An 18,215-nucleotide genomic window follows, 5' to 3' on the forward strand; every position below is an offset into this window, starting at 1 on the left:
GGATGTGCTGTCAGGGGTATGGACACATGCACGGGTCATAAGGAGGAAAAGGCTTTGCTCCACATGCGGTGGTGAAAACAGACACTGTGAGTTGAGCGCAGTAGGTCCAGTGGGAACAAAGGAGAAGATAGGTCGGCAGAAACAGGCAGAGCCAGATTACGTAGTGAGTCAAAAAGAATGGAAAATTATTTGGATTTTCTTCAAATATATAGTGGAAATACATTTAAAATTTTTTTAAGAGGGGAGTGATGTGATCTTATTCAGATTATTAAAATATCCTTCCTATTCTGTGTAGAGGGTCTGGAAGGAGGTTAGAAGTATGAGTGAAGCTAGGCCATTGCAATTATTGCATGAATTATTTCATAGGCTTGACCTACGGTTGTGGCAAAGCAAACTGAGAGAAAAAAACTATATTTAAAATATACTATAGAAGAATTAGCAAAACGTGGCATTAAGTAGACATGTTAGATAGAAACCAGAGATACCTTGAGCAATCGAGCGAAAGTGTTGCATTTCCTGAGCAGAGAGGATCGTTATAGGAACGTGTTAGAACAAGCAGTTCATCACTGTAATACTGTATGTGTCAAATATTAGGTCCCCATGAGGTTTTTAACTAGTGGTGCTAAATAAGTCATTGGTTATAAAAGAATATACTTCAAGAGGTGTGAGGTGGAGATATAGTTTGGAGACTCATGAATATACAGATATCTTTATGGTTTTTTGAATAGATGAAAATACTTCTGGGGAAAATGTAGGAAAAAATGGATAAAAGGTTGAAGATAAAGCTCCAAGGAATTCCAAATTAAAGACCAGAATGAAGAGAAGAGGCCAAGGGAGGAGACAGGAGTAGGGAGAGAGGTAGGAAGTATGGGACAAACCAAACGTTTCAGAAGATAGTGGTTGGTTCTGTTAAATATTGTTGAGGATTTGAATAAAATGATTACCTCAAACCGTGCTTTGAATAGAACAGCATGGTTGTATTTCTGGAAATTTACATGAATATTTTTAGTGACATGATGACATGACAGCTGGATTAGAATGGCTGGAAGAAAGAACGGAATGTGTGAGAGATCTGGCCAATACATCTCTCAAAATGTGTGTCTAGAAAGGGGAAAAAGAAACGGGGAAATAGCTAGATAAAAATGTCTCTTCAAAAAATGTTATCTTTTAGTTTTTTTCCCACAAATGTTTACTAACTCCCAAATATGTATCTATGTACTAGGACTGGGCTTTCAGGGGAAAGTGGAACAAACATAACCAGCTGCCTAGAGGCACGTTTAGTTTACTTATAAAGACATATAAGTCAAGTTGGCACACAAACAGTCATATAATTAACAATTTTGATTATTGGCATGGACCTTACATATTGACTTTATGTAGGAAATTCTAGAAAAGCTAGAAATAAAAATACTTATCCCAATTGTATAAGCACAAAATTATGTCAGTATTACATAGTTTACACCAAAGTATTCTTAACGTTTGATCTCCGATCATTAATATATATATTTTTTATTACTATGGGTGAATTATATCAATCTTCAGAATATCGTTCCTACTTTCAGGTTGACGCCCACATTACCTTTTATCTCCCCATCAAGTTAGATAACTGCCTACAGAAATCTGCCTGTATCCTCTATAGGACAGCAACACTGAATCAATTAGTGTCTTAACCAGAAAAAAGCAGAAACCATCTCTAGCATTTATAATAGAGGGAACTGGTTACAGAGGTGAGGGAAGAGCTGAGATCCAACCAAAAGTTAGCAAGGCAACTGGAGATTAGCCACGGCACGAAACCACTGCAGGCTGGAAGGGGGAAGTGTTCACCGCACAGGGCATCTGGAGGATGCAGACATGGGAGCGGAAAGGATGCAGTCTGGGACACCGTGTGCATACGTTGGCATGGGGGGGGGGCGGAGATGTCTACGTTTTGCTCCCCCCTCACCCTCTCCCGAGACCCTAGTGCCTCCCATTGGTGGAAGCCAGCAAATGAGGAACCCAGGAAGTGCAGCCTGCAGGGGGCAGGATTCCTAGCAAAGCCTGAGAGCGGAGTGGGAAGGAGGGGATCTGAGGGCACAAAGGTCCAGGACTGACTCAAACAAAAATTACAAACCCCGCCAGCTGGTGGTGCCAACATCCCTAACATGACGACTGCCTGGTCTCCAAGACTGGAGAGGACCCAACGTCTTGGTGTTTACTGTGCTGAAGTTAGTGGGACAATGCATTAGTTTTCCATTGCTGCAGAGCAAATTACTACAAGTTCAGCAGCTTAAGACAGCCCCCATTTATCAGCCGTAGTTCTGTAGGTGAGCAGTCAGCCTGAGATCAGTGTGTCAGCTGGGCTACATTCTCCTCTGAAGATTGGGTGAAAATCTACTTCCAGGCTCATTTCTGCCAATGGCAGCATTCAGTTCTGTGGCCAGGCTGGCTGCAGCTGGAGGCTGCTCTCAACTCCTAAAGGCCGCTTGACTGTCTTGCCACGTGGCTCCCTCTGTCTTTAAACCAGCAACAAGGCTCAAATCCTTGTTATACTTCAAATCCCTGGCTTCCTCCTCTGTGACCAGTCAGAGAAAACTCTGCTTTTAAAAGGCTTATGTAATCTCCCTTTCTTAAGGTCAACCGTACCATGTAAGTCACCTAGGCTGATCATGTGGCGAAACCATCATGTCTTATACAGCGTCCATACACTGGTGGGTGGGAGAGTTGGGTGGGCAGGAAGCTTGAGGGCCATCTTAGAACATAGCATTCTGCCTACCATAGATAGGACAGTAAAAAGTTTCAGTTTGTAATCCCCTCTCCTCTTATCTAATTAACAAGTTATGGGAAAAGTATACTATCTAGATGTGAACTATTGGCTATTGGTCTTGTGACTGGACTGTGATTTGTAACTTGTGACATGAGAATTTTAAGTAGTAAATTGATGCAGTGAAATTTTTATAGAATTGGAAATGATGTAAACGATGCAAAAGTTTGCCAAAAAGTGGAGATTGTTTAAAGAGAACCAAGTTTAGTGAATCTTTGCTAATGCAACAGGACAGTTGCAATTAGCATAAATTGAAAGTTTCACTTTCAACTTCAACAAACCTGGGAAAAGCTTATTGTTTCTTAGAACTGTAATCAATGGGCCAACTAAATCTATACTTAGAGACTGATTTGCTTGGTTACTTTATCTTGGTTCCTCTGTTTGATGTATTCTTTATAATTCTACAAGGAACAAACATACCATGAATTTGGCACACCAGTGATCTGAATTGTTTCTTCTAATTATCTAAAAGATATTTCATTTTAAGAAGGAAAATATTACCCAGAGAAAATTGTCAAAGAGCACCAAGCTACAAGTGGGTAGATCCAATGTTCTAGTCTGGGAAAATTAGTATGTATATGGAGGCTGCCATCATGGCTGTGTGACCTGTGAGTTGGAGAGACCCTGCCATTAGAAGACCCTTCCCACATCACACACACACACACACACACACACACACACACACACACACAGTCCAATGTTCTGCTGTTGTTGACTTGAATATTTAATCATTTCTCAACAAGGGGCTTTATATTTTTATTTTCACTAGCCTCCACAAATTATGTACACATTTTGCTATATAAACAATGACATATTAATAATGTATATTTCAATGGGGTTGGACAAATTCAAGCTTTCAATTATTTTAGTAAATTTGAAAGAGTAAATTTGGCCTACCTGTTCTGATGAAAGTAGATTAATCCACAGAATTAAATTGATACAAAACTGATTGCGACCACTGGGATCTTTGCTGTTGTTTGCTGTATTACATACTCATCATTTCAAGTAGAAAATAAGGATGAAGTACAATATTCCATTGTCAAATGTGACCATCTGTAGAATGAAAAATTATCTGCTAGGTTGTAAACTCATTTCAGTGAGAGACACTGTTTTGCCCAGATCTTAAACATTATTGGTGATCATTAAATTTAATTGATAGTGGCATTTGTTAAACAGGCTGAGTAGTAGAACATTTTAATTTTTTATCTAAAATAATCAGCTATAGGGTAGAACTGTTCATAACAAATGTTGAAGCTGTAACAAGAGGCAAAATTATGATCGTGAGTGTGGGTTCAAGCTCCTCATTGCCTACATATGAATCCCAACTCTGCCATTCTCTAGCTTTATGGCTAGAGAATTAGGGAGGAGGGCTATGGTATCTTTTAAATCATACTTTCTTAATTAACAGAAATGATTTAAGGGTAATTCTGCCTTAAGAAAGACTCATATTTCCAGTTTACTACTCTATCTCCACATTTGGACAGCTAATAAACTTCTCAAATTTAAAGTATTTAAATAGAAATCTGGATCCACCTCCATTCCCTAGCTGGTCTCCACCAGTGTTCTTCAAATTAGTAAGTGGCACCTCTACTCATCCATTAACAGGAACAAGAACCTAAGAATCATTTATTAACCTTCTCTTCTCACTCCAGACATCAATCTACCAACATATCTCATAGGCTCTGTCTCTCAAGTATCTCCTGAAAGTACCCTTACTCTATCTACCACTACTTTCACTCCAGGCTAATCTATTTCTGTCTCTCACCAAGGCTACTGCCAGCTTCCAACTGATGCCCCAGCTTCCATTCTGTCCCTTCTTCAGACTCCCTTAAGAGTCTATTATCTATGTAGCATTAACATAATCTTTTCATAAGTCAAACCATATCATTTTTCTACTCTAAATATTAAATATTCCAATGGCTGCCCATCACACTCAGAATTAATTCCAAATTCAAGAACAAACAAATCATCCGGCATGATATCTCTCCTGGCCATGTCGATGACCTCATTTCCGTCCACCAATGGCCTTCCCTCATTCTCTTTATCTACACTGCCCATCTTGCTGTTGCTCAAATACACAAGCACGTTTCTGCCTTGAGGTCTTTGTACTACCATTCTTTCTGCCTTGAATACTCTTTCCTCAGATATTTACTTAATTCAGATCCCTGATCAAAGAAGACTTCCCTAACCACTCGTCCAAAACAGCCCTCTGTGCTTTTCCTCATTATTTATCTCGCAAAATTTTGTCTTTAAGCAAATTATTGCTAGTTACTATTAATGAATTCTAATTCCTTTACTGAAATACAAGCTATATGATGGGAGAAACTTTGCTAATCTTGTTGACTAGTTCATTCCCAGCCTTTACGGTAGTCACTGACACTTAGAAATTGACCAACAAATATTTGTTGAGCAAAGACAAGCGAGCTACACAATGTCCATTAAAAAGTGGATGGCCAGGACTTCCCTGGTGGCACAGTGGTTAAGAATCCTCCTGCCAATGCAGGGGACACAGGTTCGAGCCCTGGTCTGGGAAGATCCCACGTGCTGCAGAGCAACTAAGCCTGTGCGCCACAACTACTGAGCCTGTGCCCTACAGGCCGCGAGCCACAACTACTGAGCCCATGTGCCACAGCTACTGAAGCCTGTGCACCTGGAACCTGTGCTCCACAACAAGAGAAGCCCCAGCAATGAGAAGCCCACACACCACAGTGAAGAGTAACCCCCACTAGCCGCGACTTAGAGAAAGCCTGCACTCAGCAACGAAGACCCAACGCAGCCAAAAATAAATAAAATAAAATAAAATTTTTAAAAAGTGGATGACCATATTCTCATAAAGCTTTGACTCAAAAAGTCCTATTTGCGTTGTGTTCCTTAAACATAGATTCAGAAATAAAAATATATTTTTTAAAGTTGTGAAATTTTGTAGAAATGATGATCATCTTGGCACATGTTAAGTTTCAATAAATATCAGTGAATAAAACAAATAATGGCAGGCACTCAATACATAGTTGATGGATGAATGAATGAGTGAATGAGGATGTATTGGCCAAATAAGTTACTATGGTAACCACCAAATTAAGAAAGAAATATACAAAATTAAAGGCTTACTGAATTAAAGCAAAGCTAAATATTTGAAATGCTATATCTTTCAATGTAATCAGGCAGATATAGAAAAAGAAATGTTCAATCATTTATGAGGTGCTTTTTAAATTTAATTTTCTCATAGCTAACAAAGAATATTATCAGAAAGACCAGGTGAGGCAAAGATTGATGTATTAGTAAGGAAAATGCTAGCTGCTATAACAATAACCTCCAAAATTTTGCTAGCCTGATACAATATAAATTTATTTTCCATTCACATGAAGTCCAAGTGAGTGTTTCTGACTTCAGATATTCTCCTTCAGATAGACTTTCAGGAACTTAGACTAATTCCTTTCTGTGGCTACCCATCTTTAATATGTGTTTTCAGAGGTCAGCACACAGGGACAGAGGCCAGAGGATCACACATGGTACATTCACCCTTCCTTTGGTAGAAGTAAGTCACATGATCACACAGAGACACAAGAGTAACTGAGACATGTAATCCAAGAGGAAGAGGAGATAGGTTTAGTGAATATGTAGTGAGCTTTCCCATGAAGTTTGGGATTTAACTAAGGAAAATATGGTAGTCTCTCTAAGACAAATTGTATTGGCATATGTGTATGTGTATGTGCCTGTGCGTATAGACAGAGAAAGTTCAAACAATTAAAATCTATTTGGAAGAACATTAAAAAATATGATTTAAAAGTTGCTAGTACTTGGGAATATAACAGGATGTTTCCTATCAAGCTCAAAATTGGGAAAGTAAATTCAGCTTTGAGAGTTAAAGGCTAAAAGCAGCAGAGGATGTATGTGAGCCTAGGCATGCAACATAGGAAAGAGGGAGTATGGCTTCCCGGCTGCTGGACCTAAGTGTCACCTGGAAGACGAATATATTTACACATCAATAATATAACAGTCAACACTATTAGAGAACATATGAGAATAATAGAGACAAATGTCAGCAGTGCCAGTGTCAAGTTGTCTAATAGGTAGATAACTTTAATCAGTGATACATCAGTTAACATCAAGTATTCAAGATCATTCTTCTGGCAGTACCTTAGTCTGATGTTGTTAAGCGTTTGAAAACTAGTTTTACATGTTCTGATCTAATGCACATCAGGGAAACCTGTGATTCTTGGGTAGCTCTGCTGACATGGAGAGAACTTGTTGATCACGGAGACTTTGAGGGTCCTTAATCCTGCGGTGATGATTTCTCAAGGTAGTTAATTATGGCTTCTGATTGTGATTCTGGAGGGGAAAGCTGACCAAATCTTTCATAGCTGACCTTGGGCTTCTCTGTGATAATGAAATAAGAAGAATCACCTGTTTACCTCCCAGCTCTCATGCAAATATTTATGAGCAGTGTAACAGCTAGGTTTTCACTGTAAGCTAGCATATTGGCATTCTGGTTTTTATCCTAGTTTCCTGTGCATTGTCATTAATCTGTGAAGTCCTTCTAGGGCTTGCTGCTTACCCTTGAGTGGAGAAAAGGACAATCTCTTGGTCTTGAATGTGTGGAATGATAATAGATATGTTTTTCTTGCTGTTTCTTCTATTGCTTCTAGCTTCACTTTTTACTGTTTCCTACATGTTAGATTTTTAAGGTAGTTATATAACACTGGCCTTTAAGCTTTATATACTTTAATGTGTGAGTTGAAAGTACATACAGAATATATAACTGTGAAACAAACAAAAAAGGGATAACTAAAGCAAAATTTACATTTTGTACAAATTAGATACAATCTTGGACAAATACTGTAACAGTGAAGCAGAGCTACCTATGAATGTCTTTACTGTTAGAAAATAGGTATGTGGTATTTACTTAAAATTCAAAATGTTTCAAATAGTATAACTAATTTTTAACTCTACATTTAAAGGAGAATCCCTGATCCATTTGCACTTATTTATACATGCCTCACAACTCTCTTTCCTATGAATTAAAAATTAATTTCTTTATGTGGAAATTATTTTATACGTATATGGCAGAAGTAGGCCATTCAGGTCAAGCTAAAACAGAAAAGGAGCCTTGCTTTTTAAACCAATGTGTATTAAAATGATTCAGAAAATCACAAGATAATGTCTTCAAATTATCTGTTGTAGATCGTGTGTTTTATTTTAGTTTCCAACTAAATATGACATTAGAGAAGAAAAGTTTAAAATTTGTAACAGAGTTTTTATTTTCATATTTTCTACCATAAAGTACAGATTCTTCATTGGAAAAAATATCCTCAAAGCAAATGGAAAGTAGTATTTTGACTTAAAGGAATCAAGAATAAATTTAGGCATTCAGTTTGAGCATATCTAAAATTTGAAGAATTTAATTAATTTTGAAGTATAGGTAAATTTACTATAGAGATTCCATTTTCTACACAATAAGGTGGTGAGCTAACTAATATAACTATGAAAGTTCAAATGGACCTCAAAACTAACTTAAAAATTCTCAGGGGCAAAGAAACTATGTGCTTAACTATTGCAACTGTCATTTGCAGATCTGCTCCATTGGGCTTCTCTGTGATAATGAAATAAGAAGAATCACCTGTTTACCTCCCAGCTCTCAACGAAAAGAGGCCACTTCCACACAAACATACACAGGGCCCACCTCAGGGACTTCGGTCAGTAGCCTCTCACCTGCCAGGGCTACCCAATTGTGGGCCATAGTGAACACTACTCCAGTTGGTGAAGGTAAGTAGATGAGAGTATTATGCGGAGAAGTTTGAAAAAGTTATGTTTTAAAACATATTTTCTGACTTATTTCAATATTTATTTTTCTAAGACACTTGATTTTTCAGGGCTATAAAATTGGCTTAGAATTTTTGTTGGTTATGTGCTGTGTTTTAAGTTTTAAAAACGTTGGTGTCCTTTATGAATAAATACTCTTTCTGAAACAGTGCAAAAATGTTCATGAATAGTCTTTATTCTGATATGTAAATTTTGGTAGATAACTGAACCCCAATTCTACCTCATTTTGTTTCAACTATCAGTAAAACTTATTTAAAAGACCTGTACTACTTGCCTCATTATGTCTTTATTTAACATCCTCTGAATCATTATATGTAAACTTATATTCCTATCAATTTATTGGAAAAACACTCAGATTTTTAAAAATCTGTTTTTTCCTATTGGGAAGTATTTTGACAGGTTGAGTATGTTTTGACACATCTTATTTAACTTACTAAATCAAATGGTGCCATACTGTAAATAGTATATTGTATGTTAAATTCCAAATTCTTTCTTGTCTCTCAGGATAAGTAGAATGAGAATTATAGCCTTTAACAAGGTATTCCTTGTTTAAAAAAATATTTTTAAAGCCTAATGGATATTATAAGCATAAAGGTATACTGTTCTATATTTTTTCTGTATAATTTCTGTTCTTTTAAGGAATTAATTTGAAATATGGTATCTAATATAAAAAAAATTGTCTCTTCAGAAAGTAAAATGAAATTTCTAATATTTCTAACTCATTAGGTCAAATATTCTTTTATATTTTTTACTGTCAAAGAATTGTAAATTTTCTTGTTTCATACTTCAAAGGCATCATTATTTTGGAATGAAGGTTATTCTAAAGAAGACCATTTGTTCTGAATTTGGCCACCCCAGGGAGTATGAATAATAGAACTCTGCATTTATGCAGCCTGTGAAGTCACTAAACTTTCTCATACACGTTTATTAGAAATATGATTTACAGAGCCACATTAGTCTGCATATATATAATGTGTATAAGGTGCGGTGTAATTTGCAGAAGATTCAGCCCAGGGCTTAATCCATTTTTCTTCTTCCTTTTCTTTCTTGCTCTCTCGTCCTTTCTTTCTTACCTTTTCCTCTCTGAAGGTCCAAAACAGACAGACTTCTTCCAGCACGACGTTCTCCCAACCACTGGTTTGGCAGCATTAAATATTGGCACGTCCTCTGAAAGCTATTTACTCGAAGAACTGATTTCCACTAAAGAGCTTTCAGCAAAACACAGTCTTCCTTCTTCAGCAGATGTTTCCTCTTCTCAGTTTCTGAATTTTGGTGCTCATGACCCAGCACAAATCGTCGGGGGCAAAACATCTGTATCATGTATGCCCATCCAAACTCCAGTGGGCGCACCAGGTCTCTTTTTCCCTGATAGGGGAGAGAGCACCCCGTTTATCATCTCTTCCTTAATGACAGATTTTATTTTTCCTACACAATCTTTATTATCTGAGAGCTCCCGGACTGTTGCCTTGTCTGCTACCACAATGAGTTCAGTAACTAGTGGTGTTCCAGGGACTGTTGTTGAGTTAAACAGACACTCATTACTCTCCCGTGGCTTCCCGCCCGCAACTGCTTCCGTGAGTGCACCTCCAGTCGTCTCTCAAGAGGATATTGAAGGATATTCAGCTCTTTCGTTAATTTCAAGAAGAGAGTCCTGGAGACTGCTGAGCTCTTCGATGTCTCCCATTTCTCCTGCTAAGATAATCATATCCAAGCAGGTAGCCGTCTTAAATTCATCAACTCTGCACCAATTCACCACACGAGCCTCCATTCCCAGTGAAGATCAGGTTATTATCGAAGCATCCAGCAACCAGAGACTCACAAATATCAAACCACAGGCTGCTGATTCTTTAAGTGAATTAAGCCAAACATGTGCAACGTGTTCTATGACTGAAATAAAATCCTTTCATGAATTTTCAGATCAAGTTTTGCATAACAAACAGTCCCACTTTTACGAGACATCCTGGTTGAATTCAGCAGTATTAGCCAGGTGGTTTGCACGAATGGGAACACAAACTATCACTTCTGGACATTCACTTCCTTCAGCTGCTGAAATCACGCCATCAGTGGCAATCACAGAACTGTCATCTTTATTTCCTTCTACAAAGAGTACAAAAAGAAGAATTTTAGTCTCATCCATAGAAGAATATGTTACCCTATCAAGTAATTTGGATGTTAATTTATGTTTGGATAAGATGTGTTCATCCATTATGCCTTCACAAACTGTCCCTTCAGACCTGACGAATTCGGATTTGACTTCACAACTGACTGCTGATGATCCTTCAGTATCAGAAAACATTTTTAAACTATGGAAAATAGGGCTCTATGGTACAACTTTGGGTCCCACTGAGATGCTGAAGGAAGACAAGTTACTGGGCGTGCAAGAGCATGAAGGGTCTTATACCCAGTTCAAACCTCACACAGGGGATGGGTCTCTAAATTTTGAATTAAATTTTCAAAGTCATCCAGAAACTATACATTCAAGTGACCTCAAAAACAACCTGCCACGACATGTAGACTCCACGTCTGATTTTTCAGAAGTAACCTCTCCTGTAGCATTTTCTATAGTTTCAGCAACTCAATCACTTCCAATACAGACCTCTGTCCCCATGTCTGTAGTTATGCCAGATTGGACATATTATACAGATTATCTGACCTTAGCACCTGATTTAAAAGAAGAGGTCAGAACTTCTTCAGAATGGTCCAGATGGGAGCTGCAGCCTCGTGGGCGTGGTCAGGAATCTCCTGCAGCAAGTCAAAGGCTTTCCATCACTAGGTCTCTTATCTGGTCTTCCCTGGAGCCCATTCCGGCACCTCCTCAGCTGATGATTTCTGGTGAGTTCCTTAGTTTTAGTTCTGTAAACTTTTAGAAATGAGTTTCTTTTCTACAGAGAAGAAAGAGCCTGTCATGGTCACCAGGTGCTCTAAACAGCCTCTTTGTAATCAGGGCAGCAGCCAGTTCAATGGAGATGGCCCCTGCTGTTGTACCTGTCACAAGTGGTTATTCTTTACACACTGCCACAAAGGTTCACAGATCAATGCAGGAGTATGTTGGAGATGGCTATACCACAGGCAATCAATCAGCAACAACTAGTTCAAGTCGTCACAATGGATCTTTCAAAGTTTTGGAATAACTCTTATTATTCTCATTTCTTGAAATAGCTTCTTTGTAAGATTGAACACAATATAGCAAACACTTTCTAACATTTTCTTCAGAGCTGGTACTTTTTAAACTGAAAAGATGAAAAAACTCAAGGGAACTCTATTGGATTTTCCCATCCTACATGGTGTGGTTTATCATTTTTTCATGCAAAGCCGTGATGCTTTCACTGTATACATACTACAGAATATAAATTAATGTCTTTTATTTAACAAAAACACCATATAGCAACTGACAGAAGATAATATCCTGTATATGAATTTGAATTCAGAGTCTTGAAATAATTAATGAAAAGCCACTTTTCTTAGATAACGGCTCTTAGCTTAAAGCATTTTATAACTTACTAATCTCCTTTACCCTTGTAAATTACTATCAAGTTAGGAAACGTGCAAAAAAAAGTTTAAGAAATTGGATTTTACAGAAAGAGGATATTTTGCATTTTTAAAAGAGTTCTATCTTGTGGCATTTCAAGTGTAATTGTGGCAGTGAAGTTAATTTTTCTTCAGTGAGGAATTTATTAGTTTTGTGTGTGTATGTGTGTGCGTATATGCTTCAGAAGAAATACGCATTATATCAATATTTTAAAGTTTTTAGGTGAGTGACTTATGGCTGGCAAATCAGTAATATGAAAGACCAAATCATTATATTTGGTGTGTCCAATATGATATGATTTTCTTTACAAAGTTTCTAAAAATAACATAGTAAGTTTAATTACAAATTTAAAAGTAGAATCCTCCTTGTACTTTTATAAGATGATAGCTGGTTGTCTAATTTATGACTTATCGACAATGCCTAACACGTCGCTGCTCACAGAGAAGGTTCTTAGTAAATGTAGCTGAGTTACACCTCCTCTCCTACAGTAACCCCATAGCCACCCCTGACTGTCCAGACAATCAGGACACAAATTCCCCATTTCTAGGAAATTGAATCCTAGTTTTGCCCTTTATGAGCAAAATTTTGTCACGTTGCATTTTGCTCGTCCCTCACTCCAACTGCAAACATTCTTTGATGGTTTTGACCTCCTCTAATTCGCCTAGCCTCCTTCTAGTTTCTCTTGCCTCCCTAATCCTTTTAGACAAGGTAATCAATCATTTCCAAGACATGCTGGCATTTTTCCAATATATTCATCCACTGTATTGGTCAGGGTCAAATCAGGGAAAAGATAGCAAACTCCAACTGGGTACTCGGGGAGAGTTTAATAAAAAGATCATTTAAAAATATATGGGTAGGGTATAAGGAAACAATGAGGCATAGTATGGTTTGCTGGGACTAGTACCAGCAGAATGTCATTACTGCCCCTAGGCCAGAACAGGCAAAGGAAAGGGCAGTTACCAGGACCCAGAAACTATGGAGGAAAGCTGCCAGTTTACAGAAGCTGTGGCTTCTCTGTAGGGGAAGACAGAGCAGTCCAAGGCAATCCAAGATGGAGAAGCCCAGGAGATGTACACACAACCTCACTGTCTCCTGTCCCTGTTGACCAAACCCATTCAGGATCTGGAAAAGATCTTTAAAACCACATCTGGTCTAATATTTTCGTGTAAAGAAAAGGTGGGGTAGGACATAGTAGAATTGCCTGCAGTGCTAAAATCTTCAGTACATTCTAATACACTGCCAAAGCATGGAAGGAATGTGTCGCCGACGCAGGGAGAATTTCCTTGTGTGTTTCTAAAGTGAACCATTGGGCACTACTATTTCCTCCCTTCATGCTGCTTCCATACTAGGAAGTATAAAAGGTGGAGAGCCTGTTATTCTGTGCTCCTTTGCTCTGGTGAATTCCTCACCTTGCATTGGGTTGCTGAGAAAAAAAAAAAAAAGATACCCCAAGCATCCTCTTGTGATCAGCAAAGTGAGCATCATGGCACAACCTCTACCAGTGTGTCTCCTAGAGTTTGGTGGGACTTTTGATGCATATTATTGCTATTTTGCAGTCCATCCACAGCTCTATTAAGCTGAATGGAAGGTGTTGTGATACGCCATCCTCTAAACAATCCAGTCTTTGCGGTTTGGTCAAACTCATGAAGAAAATGAAACCTAAGAGAGAAAAAAGAACATTTTTTAGGAGCTCATATTAATTTTCTGTAGTAATATGTCTATTTTTTTTTTCTACCAGTTGTTTGGGAAGAGTGTAAGGGAGAGCAACCGGAGAATCCTGACCCAAATATTCTCTAGTAGCAGTGGGTAGCAAAAATAGCATAAAAAGAAAAGTTTGCATGAGTTCCATTTATTCCATTCATATTTGTAACGTTTCAAGTTAAAAAAAAAAAATCCAGTACTATATTAGTAAAACTCTAGAAAATGGTAAATGTTATTTTCTCCAGGAAGAAAAGAATGAGTCAAAGTAAGATATTTAATAATAAAATTTACCACATCAATAGATATAAAGACATTGACATTCATTTTATAGTTTACTGAGAGGGTTTATTTTTTTCTCTTTTCTTCTTTCTATTCTAAGGGATTTACATTATCTCCAAATCTTTTAGGTATATATTATTGTTGACAAACATAACAATATAAATAGCTCACAATGATACTTAATCCCATTCTTTTTTTTTTTTAAACATCTTTATTGGAGTCTAATTGCTTTACAATGGTGTGTTAGTTTCTGCTTTATAACAAAGTGAATCAGTTATACATATACATATGTTCCCATATCTCTTCCCTCTTGCGTCTCCCTCCCTCCCACCTGCCCTATCCCACCCCTCTAGGTGGTCACAAACCACTGAGCCATCTCCCTGTACTATATGGCTGCTTCTCACTAGCTGTCTATTTTACGTTTGGTAGTGTATATATGTCCATGCCACTCTCTCGCTTTGTCACAGCTTACCCTTGCCCCTCCCCATATCCTCAAGTCCATTCTCTAGTAGGTCTGTGTCTTTATTCCAGTCTTACTCCTAGGTCCTTCATGACCTTTTTTTTTTTTTTCTTCTTAGATTCCATATATATGTGTTAGCATATGGTATTTGTATTTGTCTTTCTCTTTCTGACTTACTGTGTATGACAGACTCTAGGTCCATCCACCTCACTACAAATAACTCAATTTTGTTTCTTTTTATGGATGAGTAATATTCCATTGTATATATGTGTCACATCTTCTTTATCCATTCATCTATTGATGGACACGTAGGTTGCTTCCATGTCCAGGCTATTGTAAATAGAGCTGCAATGAACATATTGGTACATGACTCTTTTTGAATTATGATTTTCTCAGGGTATATGCCTAGTAGTGGGATTGCTGGGTTGTATGGTAGTTCTATTTTTAGTTTTCTAAGGAACTTCCATACTGTTCTCCATAGTGGCTCTATCAATTTACATTCCCACCAACAATGCAAGAGTGTTCCCTTTTCTCCACACCCTCTCCAGCATTTATTGTTTGTAGATATTTTGATGATGGCCATTCTGACCGGTGCGAGATGATATCTCATTGTAATTTTGATTTGCATTTCTCTAATGATTAATGATGTTGAGCTTTCTTTCATGTGTTTGCTGGCAATCTGTATATCTTCTTTGGAGAAATGTCTATTTAGGTCTTCTGCCCATTTTTGGATTGGGTTGTTTGTTTCTTTGATATTGAGCTGCATAAGCTGCTTGTAAATTTTGGAGATTAATCCTTTGTCAGTTGCTTCATTTGCAAATATTTTCTCCCATTCTGAGGGCTGTCTTTTTGTCTTGTTTATGGTTTCCTTTGCTGTGCAAAAGCTTTGAAGTTTCATTAGGTCCCATTTGTTTATTTTAGTTTTTATTTCCATTTCTCTAGGATGTGGGTCAAAAAGGATCTTGCTGTGATTTATGTCATAGAGTGTTCTGCCTATGTTTTCCTCTAAGAGTTTTATAGTTTCTGGCCTTACATTTAGGTCTCTAATCCATTTTGAGCTTATTTTTGTGTATGGTGTTAGGGAGTGTTCTAATCTCATACTTTTACATGTACCTGTCCAGTTTTCCCACCACCACTTATTGAAGAGGCTGTCCTTTCTCCACTGTACATTCCTACCTCCTTTATCAAAGATAAGGTGACAATATGTGTGTGGGTTTATCTCTGGGCTTTCTATTCTATTCCATTGATCTATATTTCTGTTTTTGTACCAGTACCATACTCTCTTGACTACTGTAGCTTTGTAGTATAGTCTGAAGTCAGAGAGCTTGATTCCTCCAGCTCCATTTTTGTTCTCAAGATTGCTTTGGCTATTTGGGGTCTTTTGTCCATTCTTTAAGTTGAAACAGAAGAGGTAGTTCCATTAAACTCATAAACTAGTCAAAATGCCTTTTATCTACATATTTCTTCTTATAGTATTTAAAAACTCTATTGGGAAAATGTATTATTTAAGTAACCAAAAACACAAACTACTGCTGCTTAATACTATACAGAACAAAGTTTAAAAGGTGAAATTTGTTGAATACCCTAAAAGTAGATAAATGGAGACATATCTTTATTTGAGAGCTCAGAAGTGTGATCTCTTAACACTACATAGACATTGCATTTGAAAAGTATACAGCAATTTCAAACAATTTCAAATGGGATAATTGTTGAACCCTGATTAAGTCATTTTAAAGTGAAAGAGAGTAGGAAGAGAAATGTTGAAAAATAATGGCAATAAGAGAGCTTGTTGGTAAAGTATTAAAATAAACTTTAATAAATGATTATGATGTTATCACAGGGATGCAGATAAAAAAATAGAACAGAAAGTCTAGATATATATGTATACACATTAGATATAAAATTACATAAAAAGGAGGGATCTTAATTGATAAATATTTTAATACTTACTAAATTATGTTGATGCATTCTGTTATTTTGAAAACTCTTCCCCTATATCTTATACCAAAATAAATCCTATGAGTACTAACTAGATAAAATTACAAAATAAAACATTAAATAATCTAAATAAAATATAAGTTAATATTTATTTGATCTCTAACTGGAAATTTTTAATCTCGAAGCAAAAATAGAAAATTATAAGTAAAATGTTGATAGTGAGTGTATTTATAGTAGAGTAACTAAAATTAATACTTTTTTAAGCCAAAAATGATCATAAACATAATGCAGATATATGCAAAAATGTATTGCCTCATAAGATAGACATATGGCTATAAAATACTCTGTCAAATCAAAGTGGAAAAGTGGACCACTGGAAGAGTAAAACAGTTTGCTCTAAACAAACAATAAAATTATATTTCAAAATCATCAGAATCAATTGAAGATAGCAAATTTAAAATGAGACAAATTTTATCTGTTTGCCAGTTTTTTGTTTTTGTTTTTGTTTTTTAATTGTAATACTCTGAATTGGTGAAGATTCTCTACTCTTTGGGGGAAAAGTAAATGGGCACCCTCTTTTCAGAGGTTGCTTGCCATCAGAAATGTTTTAAGTTTTAACATATCAATTTCAGTTTTAGGAAATTATTACTGATATACCCAAATTATGTTATTAAAATAATAAATATTTGGAAACAACTGTGTTCAGAAGTGGTCATTGTACTAAATAAATGCTGACATGAAAAGTTGCTTCTCTTATACTATTAAGTGGAACTGATAAAACCGCATATTTGCTCAGGCATGTGTAGTGCAAGCACACCACACATGCATACATAGGATTCTTTCAAAACATTAATGTTGCTTTTAATATTGTTTTTATTTTCTGAAAGTTTTACACTGATTATATATTTTATACTCATAGTAAAATATGTTTCTGCAAATATTTGTGCATAGTGAGAAAAAAATGTCAGAAAGTATATTTAATCACTTTATTCATATCAGATCAAAATGATCAACTTTACAAGAATCTTGAAGAAAATATCCATATAGAAAAAAAAGAAAATAATTGCTAATTAACCTTATTATAGTGACAAGAGAGTCAACTGAAAAAAATGTAGTATATTTCTCTGAAATAACATAGGGATATATCTTTATATTCAAACATGCCATGCACTTTTTTAAAACTAAATTACTATATATGTTGAAATCATTAGTAACGTGTCTGCAGCATTTTTACATTTTAATGAAATTGGGAAAAAAAATGGAATGGCATTAAGCACATTATTTTATCCAATATTCAGATGTTAACTGACTGACTACTTTGTGAAAAGCACCAGACACTGCTGTAATTTTTCTTTTGTTTGTCTGTTTGGCCCAGAATTGCTCAGATATGAATTACACCTTTTTAAAACAGTCATACCTGTTTTTCATTTCTATCTCTTGGCAAATTTAGAACCATGTTTTTATCCTAGGGTTTTCAAATGACTCATTATTATGTTTACATTTCATAAGCCAGCAAATTTGGATGAAGAAGCTTTCCTTTGGTGAAAACTACTAAGTGTCAGAGGAGACAGACACTTGAAGCTGACACGTGACACCTTGTACTGCTCCTCTCCTTAGCCCTGTGGGCAAGGAAGTACTTATATAGTGATAGAAGCTTTTGTTGCAATATCGAATAGTCACTTTTGTTC

At 36.5% G+C, this 18,215-nt stretch overlaps 1 protein-coding gene across 1 annotated transcript in view; it reads left to right on the top strand.

Annotated features, from left to right (window-relative positions):
• EYS (eyes shut homolog) overlaps positions 1-18,215 on the top strand; it is a 1,660,061-nt gene that overhangs the window by 801,063 nt on the left and 840,783 nt on the right. The window contains 2 exon segments of the mRNA XM_065888819.1: positions 8,371-8,563; positions 9,710-11,452. Of these exon segments, the coding sequence (XP_065744891.1) occupies positions 8,371-8,563; positions 9,710-11,452 (1,936 nt within the window).

Source organism: Phocoena phocoena, chromosome 12 (genome assembly GCF_963924675.1).
Source record: "Phocoena phocoena chromosome 12, mPhoPho1.1, whole genome shotgun sequence".
NCBI classification, from domain to species: Eukaryota; Metazoa; Chordata; class Mammalia; order Artiodactyla; family Phocoenidae; genus Phocoena; species Phocoena phocoena.